The sequence below is a fragment of the Trifolium pratense genome, linkage group LG3 (genome assembly GCF_020283565.1).
Source record: "Trifolium pratense cultivar HEN17-A07 linkage group LG3, ARS_RC_1.1, whole genome shotgun sequence".
Classification (NCBI taxonomy): Eukaryota; Viridiplantae; Streptophyta; class Magnoliopsida; order Fabales; family Fabaceae; genus Trifolium; species Trifolium pratense.
Window position 1 is genome coordinate 7,909,722 of NC_060061.1, and position 16,609 is coordinate 7,926,330.

The 16,609-nt window shown below is 31.8% G+C and overlaps 1 protein-coding gene across 1 annotated transcript; it reads right to left on the reverse strand.

Moving 5' to 3' along the window:
- Positions 1–3,852: 3,852 nt before the first annotated feature.
- LOC123917696 (U-box domain-containing protein 27) lies at positions 3,853–5,583 on the reverse strand. The gene has a single exon (XM_045969489.1). It carries the CDS (start codon positions 5,402–5,404, stop codon positions 4,151–4,153), a length of 1,254 nt encoding a protein of 417 aa, XP_045825445.1. The 5' UTR covers positions 5,405–5,583; the 3' UTR covers positions 3,853–4,150.
- Between the last annotated feature and the right edge of the window lie 11,026 nt (positions 5,584–16,609).

The window sequence follows — 16,609 nt, forward strand, 5'->3', positions numbered from 1 at the left end:
TCGTACATAGTGGATGAATAAAAATAGGGCGCGCGAGAAACTCGTAGTAGCGGATGAGTAAAAATAGGGCGCGCGAGAAAGTCCTAGGTAGCAGATGAGTAAAAATATGACGCGCGAGAAACTCGTAAGTAGCGGATGCGTAAAAATAGGGCACGAGAAACTCGTAGGTAGTGGATGAGTAAAAATACGGCGCGCGCGAATTATATAATATTTATAGCGGATGAGTAAAAAATAGGACGCGCGAGAATTATTAATGCTATTTATTTATATAGTTGAGTTTGAGCACTAAAAGTAAAAAAAAAATAAAAAAAAATAAAAAAAATAAACCGGGCCGCCCTAAAAAGAGGTCTAAATAAGACCAAACTGATTAACGGAGATGTCTTTAAGGGACCTATTCGGACTTTTTTTTCTTTAAGGGACCTATTTGGACCTTTTTTTCTTTAAGGGACCAATCTGAAACCAAAAATGTCTTTAAGGGACAATTTTACTAATTAAGCCAAAAATTAGAGCTGTCAAAATGGGCTAGCCCGAATGGGCCGGCCCGCCAAGTCCGGTTTTTTACCGGGCTCGGGCCTTGAAAATCCTAGCCCAAATTATTTACAGGCTTTTTAGCCCGGCCCGACAAAGCCCGATTAAAATATGGGCTAGTCCGAATGGGTCGCGGGGGGCCTGCAAGCCCGAAAAAATTAAAATTAAAATAAAATATAAATATAAATATAAATAATTTGTTTCGGATGATTTGAAATTAGTTTATAATATAAATTATAAAATACCGTCTGCTACTTAAGTAGCAGGAGTAAAAATAGGACGCGCGAGAAACTCGTACGTAGGGGATGAATAAAAATAGGGCGCGCGAGAAACTCGTACGTAGCGGATGAGTAAAAATAGGGCGCGCGAGAAAGTCGTAGGTAGCGGATGAGTAATAATATGACGCGCGAGAAACTCGTAAGTAGCGGATGCGTAAAAATATGGCGCGAGAAACTCGTGGGTAGTGGATGAGTAAAAATAGGGTGCGCGGGAAACTCGTACATAGTGGATGAATAAAAATAGGGTGCGCGAGAAACTCGTAGTAGCGGATGAGTAAAAATAGGGCGCACGAGAAAGTCCTAGGTAGCGGATGAGTAAAAATATGACGCGCGAGAAACTCGTAAGTAGCGGATGCGTAAAAATAGGGCGCGAGAAACTCGTAGGTAGTGGATGAGTAAAAATACGGCGCGCGCGAATTATATAATATTTATAGCGGATGAGTAAAAAATAGGACGCGCGAGAATTATTAATGCTATTTATTTATAGGGTTATGTTAACTTGTGCCCTAAGGGCACATGTTAAGCTACCTAAAAATAGAAATATAGCATTTAATGATAGAAAACATTTAATGTTTAGAGAATTGAATACACTACAAGTTCATTAAATTTTTTCCATATTTATCTTCTTAACATGTGCCCTTAAGGGCACAAGTTAACATTCTCCTTATTTATATAGTTGAGTTTGAGCACTAAAAGTAAAAAAAATAAAAAAAAAATAAACCGGGCCGCCCGAAAGCCCAACTACCCGTACCGGGCCGGACTCGGGCACTAATTTTGGTAGCCCATTTTTTATCCGGGCTTTTTAGCCCGGCCCGACGAAGCTGTACCAAAAATAATCCATCTTATTGCATAGGAAGAGAGACATTGAGTATCAAACGTCAATTCCTAAAAATGAATTGTCAAATTAGAAATTTAGTCAAGTTGATAATGATGATGAAATGTTGATGTTGCCTCCATAAAAAACCTTATAAAACTGTCACGTGATTTGTCCACGTTCACCCAACATGGTACCCCAAAGAATAATAATCACATTCACACGTCCTTTGCCCATAAAATCTATCACTATTTGCACCCCCACCATTACACTTTGTGATTAACGCTTATTCACATGATCCAATACGTACAATACACATAATTTTATATCCAACCCCACTATACATTGAAATTACAATATAAATACATTCCATATAATGAGAATGAGTGACAATATAAAAAGTAGTCAGAACATGAAAAAGAAAAGAGAAAGATAGTGCTTGAGGAACTATGCTTTCTCAACTTTTTCCTAAGTTATTGCTACTACTTGCAACCAATCCAAACACATCACACGCACAAAAATCCAATATAGAACAAATTTTGAATAATGTTTGTTTGTGACCAAAAAAAATCCCATGTATACCTCATTGATTGTAATGAAAACCATCCTTTTCACAAGATTGTGGATTATTTAACTAAATTAATTGGGATTTAGTTAACAAATCGGATCAATTTATTTTATGATTGAAGGTGAGAGAATTGTTTAAGGGCCACTAAAAAGTTTTTCAAGTTCTATGTATGACATAGAAATTGTAGTGGTCAAACCTATAATGTATCTTCGTCCACTCTTTTTAATAAATTTTCTTTTTCAGTGGGATTCCCATCCTTTTCATTCTCTTGATTGCAAACAAACAATATTTAATTGAAAGAGAAAGCTCTCATGATTACAGTCAGCAAAGCATAAGCTCATTTCAATACCAAGGCAGTTCCATTATTCTCTTCCTTAGTGGATTCTTCTATAGTTCCTGAATCTCGGTTCTATTCAATTATTAACTCCAAAGAAATATATTTTTCTTTTATATGAAACCAAAAAAAGCTTCTTCAATGTACTCCAATGAGAAAATTTGATTTCGTAGAGTTAATTTCGATTAAAATTGAGTTGTGTTTTAGACTGAACTTAAGATCAATCCAACGAGAAAGTATGTCACTATGAATTATGTTATAGAGACACTCTAGAAGCACATCCGAGCAAACTAAATATGCGCGTCTAGAGCGTCTCCATACCATACATAGTCAATAAAGACTCGCATTCATTTTCAATTGAGCTTAGGCTCAATTCAGCACAAAAGTGAATTGTGCAATAAATTTTACACAAAAAATATATTTTGAGATGAGTTTTAAATTTCAACTATACAAATTAAAATCAATTTTTGTTGAGAACACATATATATCTGTCTAATGTAACATTTATCTCTGACAAAAGTGAATTCAAACAATCATATCTCTGAAGTCGTGAACATTATGGGCATGAAAGTATCATAAGAATTGGGTGGTGGAGGTTTTGTGGGTCTATTGATCCGACCTTGGGGATGATTATGCTAAGGTGTAGAAATTTTAAGTGACTTGTACAATTGTACCTATGATATCAGTATCAGTGTGTACTTTGAAGTTGAACAACCTTAAACAAATATCAGTAAGAGTATGATATGGGTATGTAGTTCAAAATTTGAACAACCTTAATCTGATAGTCCTCTATCAATGGATGTTGTTTTATTTTTTATTGACCAGATACTGATATTTGATACCACATGTATTCGTAAAAGAGGCGAAGAAAGCATTGCATCGACATAAATTTCATCTTGTAATTGTTTGTATGTAAATATGGTTAATGAAACTTGTATATTGTCTTCTGTGTGCATTTTTACTCGGTTCTGTTATTATACTATGAACATAACCCAGTAAAATGTATTCACCTACCAGATAGTGGAGTTACTTGTTTATACAGAAAGAACCACTACTCTATTGTCTGATATATAATGCTCTACTTTAGAACAGAAAAGACTAGATACCATCACATTTTAGTAAGTTACATTATGGTCAAATTCCTTCTAGATTTTAGGGTATTAGTGGCAAACAACCCCCAAATAAATTACTATGCCTTACTAATTTAAGATGATTCAAGTGAAGTGACAACTCTTTTTTTGACCACTCAAAAAATAAGCATCTGTTCAACAATTTATACAGAGCTTCTAGTTTTTAGTTTCTATGGACACCTTGGAAAGGAAAAAAAAATATCACAGAACCATATTTGTTCATTGATTCTAGAACCAAATATTTACACAACTCAATGGTTCCCCGCTAAGTAAAACAAAATTTACAATAGTCGGGGTTCTAAGAAATATTCAGTCTAATAATATCGGCATTATCAGGGCGATAGATAGAACGGTTAGAATTTGCACAATGAGAATTCTTTAATTTCTTATATCATCAAGAAACAAAAAGAGAATTCCTAAGCATTAAAATAGCTAGTATAATTTTTCTCTATTCACTAACAAAATTTTCTTTCAATTTACAAAAGTGATGAATCAAAATCAAAATGGCATAATATGAGTGGTTTTAGTATCATACGAAGAAAGACACGACTTAGAATTAACACGAAATATCTTAAGTAAATCTACAGACATTTGACGAACTTGTGGCGTGCAATTGCTCTGCATCAGAAGCAAAATCTTCGTTAATCCATTAGCTTTCGTAACTGCTTCTTGTGCTTTTTGATCACGAAATAAATAACAAACACTCCACAGTATCGTAACCGCGTGTTCCGTTGCCACGGTGGACACTTTTAAAACCTTGTTTACTATCGCCGCCACGCACGACGGCTCTTCACATATCTCCGATCTCCCTTCCTTCATTGATGACACCGTTTCGAGAAGCTTCAGTAACTTTTCCGTCACTGAAACGCATAAATTAGACGGAGACGTTAGAAGCTTCGAGAATACCTTCACTGCTCCGAGTTGAATTAGTTTCGATTTGTTCCGTTTCGGTGTTGAGATTGCAATCAGACACGAAAGTGCGTTCTCGATTAGATTCGGATCATTCTCCGGCGTGATTAGATTAAGCAATTCTGATACTAAACCTTCTTTCTCCGCTACTAGAAGCTTCGATTCTGTATCAACCGCTATGGATTTCAAAACACTAACCGAAGCGATCTTCGATTCACTACTTCCTTGTTTCAAAACAAGAAGCAGAGAATCTAAACTCTGTAACTCCTTCTCCTTCTGGCTCTTCAAAATCGAGTCACGATTCTCAATTTTACTTAAAACCAAATCCAACGCAACAACAACTTGTTCAAGCAATTCAACACTCCGTTCAACTCCACCATCAACATTATCAAGAAAACCTACCAACAAAGCAACGAATCCTTCCGTTTTAGCAAGAAAAACACAATTCTCTTCAGAATCTTTAGCGAACCGCACAATTTTCTCAAGCGACTGAAACCGATTCTCACTACCAGACTCTAAATCAGTAATAGCAACAAGTAATTGATCACGTTTATCAACCGATTCATTAGATATAATAGAATCGGTCGAGTCAACTCGGTGACGAACCGAATCGGACCAGATCTGAATGAGTCTCTGTAACGTCCGGTTCGGAACGAAATCTTTGGTTTGAAGAATTTGCATAGTGGCGGGACAAGTGTTATTACCGTTATCAAGCCAGCGTTGGATACTGGAACGGTCGTAAGTAACTCCGGTGCAGAGACTCACCGGAGATTTCATGACGTCGAGTGAAATTGGACACCGGAATAAACTCGGAACGGTGATGTATAAATCGTCTCTAACCATTGTTTTAGAATCGCCGTAACTGTCACTGAGAAAGAAAAAAGAAATTTAAATAAAAATAAATTGGTGAAGAAATTTTGAGTTAAGAAATTAAGAAACAGAGAGAAAATAGAGAAGCAGGAGAGTGAGAAGACAAGTGAAAGATGGGTTTAAAGCGGAAAGAGAGAGAAAGAGTCAAAGGTGCGGTGACGTAAGATTCTTTACTTTTCAGTTTTTATATTTTCGCACCGAATATTTTTTTATATTAATTTTAGTAAAAATATTCGTTTGCTTGCGTTTTTGGTCTTTGGTCAAAGAGAGAGAGTGGGTTGTTATGTTACTTTATTTGGTGGTGGGGGGTATGTTATCGTGTGTTTTGTTGGGGGTTTAGGGGAAGGGATTATGGCCGTTGGATTCTATTGGGAGGTTGTGGTGGGGGAAATGAAGGGATGGGATGATTGGGAGCACACGTATGGTGAGCGTGTGGTGGTGGAGTGGGGACCAGAGGAAGAAGTTTTTTAATTGGATTTAAGTTTGGTGGTGTGGGTGTGGGGCCCGTTTAGGGTTAGATCGGTCGGAATGATTATATCATCCGTAAGTTGGGGGTAGTCCAACCGTGGATGGAGACAAGCAGCTGCGAGTTTGCGACATTGCAACCTTCAAAATGCACAAGTGGGTATATATTGGATTTTAGTTTAAAAAAATATCGAATTGTAAGCGGTTCGGTTTTGAGTGAATAAGTGAGGTGTCATGAGTTCAAACTCCGACCACTACATATATGATGTAATGTTCCTACTAATTGAACTATAAATGTGTAATTGTTACAAGGCTCGATTGTATCGTAACCTCTCAAACTCTCACAATTATAAGTTGGGTAAATAGTGTCATACCCCCCTGCAAAATAGGCGAGTTTTGCGTTACCCCCTGCAAAATATTTTTTTGAGATTACCCCCTGCAATGTCAAGATTCCTTGCGTTACCCCCCTGGCTCAACAAGTGGGCATATGACATGGACGAATCTTGACGTGGCATGGCACGTGGAAATTAATTTATTTTTTATTTATTTTTAATTGCCAACTCAGTAATTATTTATTTTTTAATTAAAAAAAATGAAAAAAACTTTTTTTTTTAAAGAAACTTTTTTTTTAAAGAAATCTTTTTTTTTTAAAGAAATTTTTAGTTATTAGTTATTATTATTATTATAACTAGTTTTTATTAGTTAGTTATTATTATTATTATTATTATTATTATTAGTTTTTTGGTTACTATTATTATTATTAGTTTTTTTTTCAGCTTCATTTTTTTTTTGGTTACTCTATTATTAGTTATTATATATATATATATAAGAATTTTTTTATATATATATATAATAACAACTTTTAGTAAAAAAAAAAAAACTTTCTTTTAAGTAAGTTCATAAAAATATAACAACTTTTAAGTTTTTTTTTCATTTTTTTAATTAAAAACCCACATTAATTAATGAGTTGGCAATTAAAAATAAATAAAAAATAAATTAATTTCCATGTGTCATGCCACGTCAAGATTCTTCCATGTCATATGCCCACTTGTTGAGCCAGGGGGGTAACGCAAAAAATCTTGACATTGCAGGGGGGTAATCTCAAAAAAATATTTTGCAGGGGGGTAACGCAAAACTCGCCTATTTTGCAGGGGGGTATAACACTATTTACCCTTATAAGTTTTTTACAATGGCCAAAATTTAAGACGATAATAACTTTAACAATCGAAAGCATATGTAATTGTTCAACTTAAATTTAAAATTTATCATGTTTAACAAATGATTATCCTAGACCCAACACATGTGTGATGCCTTAACTTCAATGAGATATAATCTATACCTATATATAAAGAGGATATAAAAAAAAAAAAAATTGTGGACTTTTCATAACACAAAGAATACCCTTTTTTTTTAGCGGCAAAAGTTTTTTAATAACAACTCACCATAACATAAGACATGTCTTTTTTTTCTGCAGGAAAAATACTGATGCCTTGGTCGTGCAGACGGGAAGAAGACATATGGGTCGTGGATCTTTTGTTGGAAGCTAGCGAGTTGGGATCCATGATCGGTAGTAGCAAATGGATGAGAGATAATGATTTGCGCCGCTGTAAGCGGCAATAGTGGGTGTCGTGACTTTCACCTCTCTTTCAAGATTTGGGTTTTGAATTTTCTTAGTTTTTGAGTTTGATTAAATTACCCTTCTATTAACAAGGTTATTAAAACCGGACCGGCCGATCGGACCGGACAGACCGTGAACCGGTCATAAAAACGGTTCGGTTTTGAGCAAAAAACGGACAAGAAACCGACCGGCAAAAAACCGCGTGAACTGGGGTCGAACCGGGACGAACCGGTCGGGCGGTTCAAGCGGTTTTGCAGATTTTTTAATTTTTTTTTTAAAATAAGGCAAAACGACGTCGTTTTAACTTTTTTTTTTTAAAAAAAAAATGAAACAAAACAACGACGTCGTAGGAATAGGAAAGATTTTTGTTTTTCATCTATTTTTCATTTGGTTTGAATTATAAATTTTATTTTATTTTGACTTGTGATATTTTATCTTTTTAATGTGTGAAATTATGAAATATTGAGCAATTATTCATATATTTTTATTTATATATTAATTAAAATATATATTTAATTAAAAACGGTTCGACCCCGATTGAACCCGATCCGACCAATTGAACCTTGAACCGGTGAGCTCGCTGGTTCGATGACCGGTCCGGTTCTGACAACCTTACTATTTACGATAGAAATGACAAATTCGTTCTCATGTCTAAACATTCATGTCAAAATATCATAAATGTTTTTAGATCAATGAACAACACAAAGTTTTTAATCTTTCGCTTAAAACTATATTAGATGTCGAACGACTTAATATCACTAAAGTCTTTGAGGATGTGATTAAAATAATACTTATTTTTTATACTTCGGAAAACTATCGCTAACGTTTCCTTGTTGATTTTTTTAATACTAAAATATAAGTTATAACACATAAATTATAAACTCATTTCGAACAGAATCTATGTGTATGAATTTTAGGTTTTATTGTCTCTTTATCTATAAACAAAAATACAATTATCAAATATTCTCTTTACTCAATGATTTGGATGAGTGTCCATTCCATCTAAAATCCCATCAAAGTGTGTTTAATTTGAAGCAATTATAAGTCATTTGGTCTAATTTGAAGCGAATATTATGTTGAGGAAAAGTTTACAAGTCATTTGGTTTAATTTGAAGCGAATATTATGTCGAGGAAAAGCCAAATAAAATCTATCAAAAATGCATAGCTCAAGTCACAAAATGTTTGACCCAATAAACCTTACAGGCTGTAGTTGTCGTGTTAGGCCCAACTACTAATAGTACTGTACAAGTCCAATAATCGGTTTGGGATAATTGGTATTTTCCAAGTTTTTTTTTTGGTGTAGTCATTTCAAATTCTAAAACGTGTTATGCTCCTTGTCTCATACTTTGACCGGATGATGATGTACGATATTTCAACCTTCACTTACTATTCTAAATTCTAATGCTAGTTTATGTATCATTATATGCATATTGAAAAAGGTTTTATGTACAAGCGATTGTGGAGTCGCTGAAACTCTCAACCAATTATTTTTTTGGTGTGACTTTTTTTAACTCTTTTGAAATAAAATTCTTCTTTGGTTAGGAATTTGTGAACCGCTATCAAATGTCATTGTTGATATGCTTTACAATTTTGTAATGTTTAGATTTTTTGTAAAGGTGTTCAGACATATATATATATATATATATATATATATATATATATATATATATATATATATATATATATATATATATATATATATATATATATATATAAGCGGTTTAGTTGATTGGTTGTTGTTGGAATCTATGAAAATAAATAAATAATCAAATTTTTGCGCAAAAAGAATTTTGGTAATGTTTGGTGGCAAAAGACAAAAATAAATATTTTATGTTCAATACGAATATGTGGTAGTATAATATTTTCATAGCTTGTTTGAGGTGTAGAATATGATAATGAGAAGTAGTCGAGTAGTGCTTTATATGTTGTTATTTTTGTATTTTTATTTGGCTTCACTAAAAAATGTTGCATTATAAAATATTTGATGTGACGTGGCGATGATTTTGTTTTATTTTTCAAATTTTGCGATAATCAATTTTCGTGTGCTTTAACTAAGCAATTTAATTAAAATGCAATTAGTTAAGTTAAATCTTTAATTTGAACAATCAATGATAAAAGTTAATTGGTTTAACGGTGATTGACAGAGTTAGCTCAATGGCCAAGAAGTTAAAATTAAGGCTTTAGACATTCAATTTTGGCCAATTTTTATTTTGTTTCTAAAAAAGTTTTTTTAAAAAAATTAATTTAATTATAAATATATTATGAAAAATAAGTTATTGATATTTAGCTAACCAATTAGACAAGACGATAATCAATCCTTTCTCCTCCAAGTTCAAACATTGAACACAAACAAACTTTTAAATAAACTAAGGCTTCTTAATTATCCATGTGTGTTTCTTGCCTTTTAAGTTTTAACTTCAAAAACTATTTTCAACTTGAACAAGCAATGGCAGCTCCTCAAAAAAGTAGAATCACCCACTCAACTTCTAAATTTTCAAGTACATGCATTGTTGCTTTTGCATATATTCAACAAAATGTCCTACAAGAAAGGGAGCTGTGTGTCTATAATTTTGTCCCTCATAGCCATATAGCTCCTCTTTAATTTCCTACAACATCACTAGTGTTTCACACACTTTTTTCTCCACAAAATTTCAGCACAGTTCATTCACACATCCCAAATGTTTGCTCATAAATGGGATCAAATTTTGACCTTATTGAGTAACAATTAGCTAGTCAAAGTTGTCAAACAGTCAGCATAGACACATGCTACAAATAAAAACAAAATAATTTAATTGATAAAATAGAAAAGAATGAGAGGGAAAAAATATCATCACCACATATTTTTCTTAGTTATTATGGTTATATATATTTTCTCACTTTCTTGATAAAATTACCCCTTTGGTATTATTTCATTGTCATAGGTTAACGAGGGGTGAGACATTTTTACTCATAATTTACCGCATCATGAAGCCAGAAAGGATGGGGGAAAATTGATTGTTATTTTTTGTTATGAAAAACAGAAAGGAAACGGAAAACATGTGATGCAACAGGTTGTAATTTTCTTAAGAGAAATTATGTTTTGGTTCATCATGATTTAAAATCAATTTTGATTCGGAATCACCTCTCTTAATTGTTTTTCATTTTATTTTCAATTAAATAAATTATTTACACATAATTTTAGGTTTCGTTTGAGTTTTTTCTTTTGTGATTTTTTCATGTGGTGTTATTTTATTTCCGTCTTAGTGCGGAGTTGTTTATTATTCCGTCTCTGTACGATGTTTATTTTGATTTTCTGTCATTGTATAGTGTTTGTTTTATTCAAATTTGCAGATTTGCTTCGATCTAAATTCAATGCAGATTCAATGATTTTAATATTTTATAGTCGTCAACGCTGCAGATTCGAAAACATAACTATTTCGAACACCTGAATTTTGTTATATCAATGGTAGGTTTTGTCATATTTGTAGACATTGGGCTGTTTTATGTCATTAACTCAAATGTTGTGAGCTTATTCATAGATTCATCGTTTTTAGCGAATTTGAATTTGTAATAATTTCAATTTATGTGATTATCAATTTTTAGTAAAAAAAAGATTGTAATTTTCTTTGCAAAACCGATAGTGAGGTCCAATCTAAACATGCCATCAAATCAGTGGGGCTACATTAATAATAGGGGGGACTTTTTTCTTTGACTAGAGGGATACTCCTGTATTTTTTTATTTTTATTCTTTTAGGAGGGGCGGTTGTGGTTTATTTATCATGTTATTTTGGAGGGATTACTATTATGTTTTTCAACAACACTTTTTTATATTACGGTATGTTTTTAGAGTTAGCTGGTTCTATAAAATTATTAAATCTTGTTTTTAATCTATATAAAAAAAATAATGACATATTTTAGTTTTTACAAATTATCAATATTCTAAAATATTTTTGAAAATGCAAAATGCCAATTCAGTTTGTCCTTATATTTAGATGTATTCTTCAAGTTTTACAGTTATTTTGGTATACTTTAAAGTCTCGCATTATATAAAAATTGAAGTTAAAAATAATATATAAATAATATCTATACTCTCACCAATTTAATAAGATGCTTTTTACAAAGGATAGTTGTAAAAATTTACATCTAAAATGAATAATATATGAAAAAATAATTGGGATCAAAACATCATCTCCAATATTATTAAACTTGATGTTATTCTAATCATTAGATATATCAACCGAATAATAGATTTGATTAAATTTTATTTAAGTTTATAGATTATTTTAGAATGTCTATATAGTATGAAAAACTATATTTGATACAATTCTATAATTTTAATGACTAATTTTTAGATATTTCCTCCTAAAAAAGTATTACTCCCTCCAGTCCTATATATAAGAAGAAATTTATTTTTTAGATTTATTGTAAAATTAATGTATCTAGACTATAATATTGTCTAGATATATCCATTTTACAATGAATCTTAAAAATAAATTTTTTCTTATATATAAGTCTCTACAGGACTAGAGGAGTAGAAAACAAGGAGATGGATATCTCTCCAAACCATCAAATCTAACACGAATATTTAAAGAAGACTATGACCATACTAGCTAGCAAACAAATGAATACATCTAATTTTCCTCAAACTTTTTTATCATTGACACATCGCAATTTTGCAAGTTTCAAAATAAATCCATACTACACTGTGCTGTGGCGGTGTATACTTCTCCTTTGTCCATATTCATTTTAAATTATTGCGCTCTCGGACCTAAATTCATTGCTATGAAAAATATGATGCAGTTTTACGGTGTAATGAATTATGACCGTTAGTTTGAGATTTAATAGTTCAAATTTAAAATATAATTTTATAAAGCAAAAAAGTTATATCCATCAATCAGACATCAAACAGCTCAAATCAATTACAATACCCTCTCATTCAAGGTAGAACCACAAAATTATGTCTTGTTTTTCACTTTTAGTTTGGCACCATGCATACTATATAGTTGCTTGCTACCTAGGATCCAATGGTTTATTCATTAACATGATAGATTCTTTATTGTGTGCATACCCATTGTCTTTTTTGTTATGGCATATTAGCTTCTACTGCCTTGACGGTAATTAAATTTTCACAGTAATTAAATTTTCACTCCCTTAACGTCATACAAAGAAATTAAGTTGGTGTAATAATTGAACAAATAATACACATTTCAAATATGTAGGCTATAGGGTGATATGTCTTAAACAATGACGACTTAAAAGTCTATTTGATTATACGAAGATAAAAGTTAATTTTTGGTTTGTAAAATTGATTTTATTTAATTACAAATTTAATATAAAATAATTTATATTTAATATGCACTTGTTTTATTGAAGGATTTGTTTACAAAAAAAAATAGTGAATATATGAAATGAAAATGATGAATCCATGCATTTTGGACAAATCCAAATATATTAGCTAAATTGAAGGTAAAAAAAATAACTTTCATCAAAATCAAAAACTATGAATTTGAATTTGACTTAACTCAATCTTATAAAAAATATAGTTTTTAAGAAATGCTCTCTCATGTATTTATATTCAAACTTTATGTTACTCTTAATTAGCACACTATCATGCTTATTATTTTGGACTAGACATTTAGAGTGCGATCTAATATATAAGAGTTAAACATAACTCAACTTTAAAAAAAAAAAGTTAAGTGAAAAATATATATCCTCATTTACATACTCATATTTAAGCCTTATATATATGGGTTCAAGAATTACATTTGACTCGTTTTGAATCTTAATATTATTAAGCACATTTTAACGAATCAATTGTCACTATAAATTTGTTCAGTTTTAAGTGTGAGTGGTTAAATTTCACATTGATTATAAATGAGAAGAATGTCAGATTTATAAGATAAGCGACTCATTAACCTAATGCCTTAAAGTTTTTAGTAGAGATGTGACGTCTCTATCTCTTGTGGTCTGGTATGTGAGAACTTACACTTGAAGTTTGTTGGGGTTTTAAGTATGAGTAGTGTCACTTCGACTATGAATGGAAAAAAAAATGTTGGATTTATAAGATAGATGATCCATTAACCTAATGTCTCAAAGTTTTGGGTGGTGATATGACTTCTCCCTCTCTTATAATCCTTGAAACATTTGACCAGATTTTTCTCCCGAACTCCCCCAAACTCTCCAACAAAATTAATACTTCTCTTTACTTTAGGTAGTCTCATTCAAGACACACAGGGAGTAATTTTTTCAAAGGATTTAAACCATTGATTCAAAGTTATGTAGAAAAATGAATTATTGCTTATATGCTTTTAATAAACTGAACTAAGAATTATGAGGATATAGACAAAAATTGCAATCTAGCTACATTTAGCATCATAAATTAAAAGTATATATTCACAAGACAACCTAAGGTGTAAAGTAGAGAGACATATGAAAAAAAAAGATAGAAAATGCATTGCATGCATTATGCATTGCTGGGACAGTCAGTAAGCACTGAGCTTGCAAGCCATGCCCCATCCTAAATGGAAGGGCATTGAAAGAGGAACACTTCCTCTGTACGTGTCACAAGTAAGGTACAAAAGAAAGTTTAATGAAGAAGAATGGGTCCACACAAAAAGGACCTGACACATTGCATTTAATTCTCTTTTCTGTTTGTTTGGAGTTGGAGTATGAACTTTTTTCTGTTTTTTACTTAGTACTCACTGGTTGGGAGATAGTAGCATTCAATTCATGTAATGCGGAATGTTAGAATTTCAAGAAATTTTGACCAATATAGAACCATTCATTTTGAACAAACTTTGCTTCTAAGTTTCAGATAAATAAGATGGTGCCCTCATTCTCTTTAATTTAGTTGTTTAGTAAATGAATGTTTGATAATCTTAAGTTAAAATGGAAAATCTCAAGAAAAAAAAAAGGAAAGTTTGTTTGAAGTCAGAATGTGGGTAATTTAGTAGTAGTTCACTTACTGTGACTATGGATGCACACGCAATAAGACAGTATAGTATAGTATAGGATAGGTAGCAATGTAGCATGAACCTTTATAATTAGGGGAATGGGTTTAAGACAAAGAGAAGCAGAGAAAGTGTTTGAAATGAGACCCTACAAAAAGTTATACGGCAAATAGACAATTTTTCCAGTAATGGATGAATGAGGTGAGGGGGTAGGTCTAAGTAAAACTACAGTTCTTAGTTCCTTCTTAGTCGCCCATTCATAAATACTAGGTGGGTCCTTACATTCACCAAACCAAAACCAAACAAAATATATGACATAACATTACACATACCCCTTTTGCTATATCTACTATTGGAGTACTACTTTACTACTTTTCTTCTTCCCATTCAACCAAAACAGTACATTTTTTTTATTTACTTTTCTTTTTTTATAAAATAATTCAAGCTCCGAATTTTAAGAAGTTTTATATCGATCGCAAGAAGACTTGAATATGTGTTAATAAAATAGATGCAATATTCACAATATAAGCCGATTTTATAAGAATGAGTTAAACTCAACTCTCGGTTCTAAGATGATTAGGGGTGGGCATGGTTCGGTTTTTAAGGAAAACTGAACCAAACCAAACTGTTTTCAAAATTCATAATAACCGAACCGAACTGAATCGTTTGTCTTTTAAACCGAACCGAACTGTTAAAATGGTTTGGTTTTATGGTTCTGAACCATTAAGAGAACCAAACTGAACCAAACTATTTCATTTTAGTTTTAAAACTGTTAGTTATGGTTCAGTTTTTTTGGTTTGGTTCGGTTTAGTTCTGCAGTTCGGTTCAGTTTTTGGTTTTTTTTGCTCATCCCTAAAGATGATATCAGAACATCCTCCATGATTTACTGGTCGCTTGTTATTAGGTTTCTAATCAGGTCATCTATAATTTACATATGAACTTCAAGCTCAATAGTGTTGAATACAAATGTGTACTATATTAAGAAGTCACTAAGTTCTAAGACCAACATATCTCGAAGTTCTTAAAAACATTTAAAGATATATTTATAAATTATCCACCATTTATATACTGATATTAACAGTTAATTCTTATCGTATATTAATCAAATTCTTGTCATTTTTAATTTATTTTGCCCTATTTTTTATTAACCTCACACTAACAAGTGTCCTAATTAACGACACTAGTTAAAAATGTAAAATTTTAAATGACATTTTTTAAACAAGATTTCACTTTTTCAAAATAATTTTTTTGTATTTATTTCTTTAAAAGTGTCTAAGGGATATCTTTAACAATTTTTTATTTATTGTTTATCCTTTGTACCTCATGTACTGTTTTTTATTTATTTATTTTCTTTTATAATTTAAAAACAAAATCTTTTTTCATTATAATAATGACTCCACCCCGTAAGACCCGTTCCTAAAAGCTTTCTTCAGCCTTTTTCAACTTTCTGCTTCTAACTCTTAATTTCTCTACTTCTTCTTTGACCCTTTCTCTTCACCAACTCAAACTGCAAAATAATTCACAATTCTCAAACACAAACACAAACACAAACAAAGCTTCAAAATCAAGAACTCATTTTTCTTACACAAGTGTTTTGCTTTTTGCACCCCCCATTTATCTAAAAAGCTACTTATTTCAACACTTTATCTTTAGCACCTTGTAAACACATCCTCAATATCTAGAAACTTTGATGCACCATGGTTTTGTGTAGAAGACCTCTACTTCTTGTTATTTGGTTGCTTTTAATTCTCTTCATATTGGGCCATTGTCATGGCTCAAGAACCACAAATGTCTTCAAAGTGAAGCCCAAATCAAATCATCAAGGTAATTTTTTTGGGTCTTTACCAAAAAGGATGCATATTCCATACTCAACTCCTTCAAGGAAACACAATGACATTGGCTTAAAAAGTTGGAGATCACCATGAAGAAACAAAATCAAAAGATGATGAATAGTAGTGTTTTTTTGGATAAAGGTGACTATTGGGTTTTTTTTTTCTCCTTTTTCTTTTTCCTTAAAAGAAAAAAACATGGCAATTAACTAATGTACATGGTGAAGGTATTTTTATGTTTGATGGAGTTATTTTGCTTTGGAGGATGTAATTGAACATGGGTATGATCTTTTAGCTGGATTAATAAATTTCTCTTTTTATTAAGGAGGAATTAATT

Bases quoted from the DNA above. Each gene is read 5' to 3' on its own strand.
- LOC123917696 (XM_045969489.1), bottom strand. From the start codon at position 5,404: ATGGTTAGAGACGATTTATACATCACCGTTCCGAGTTTATTCCGGTGT.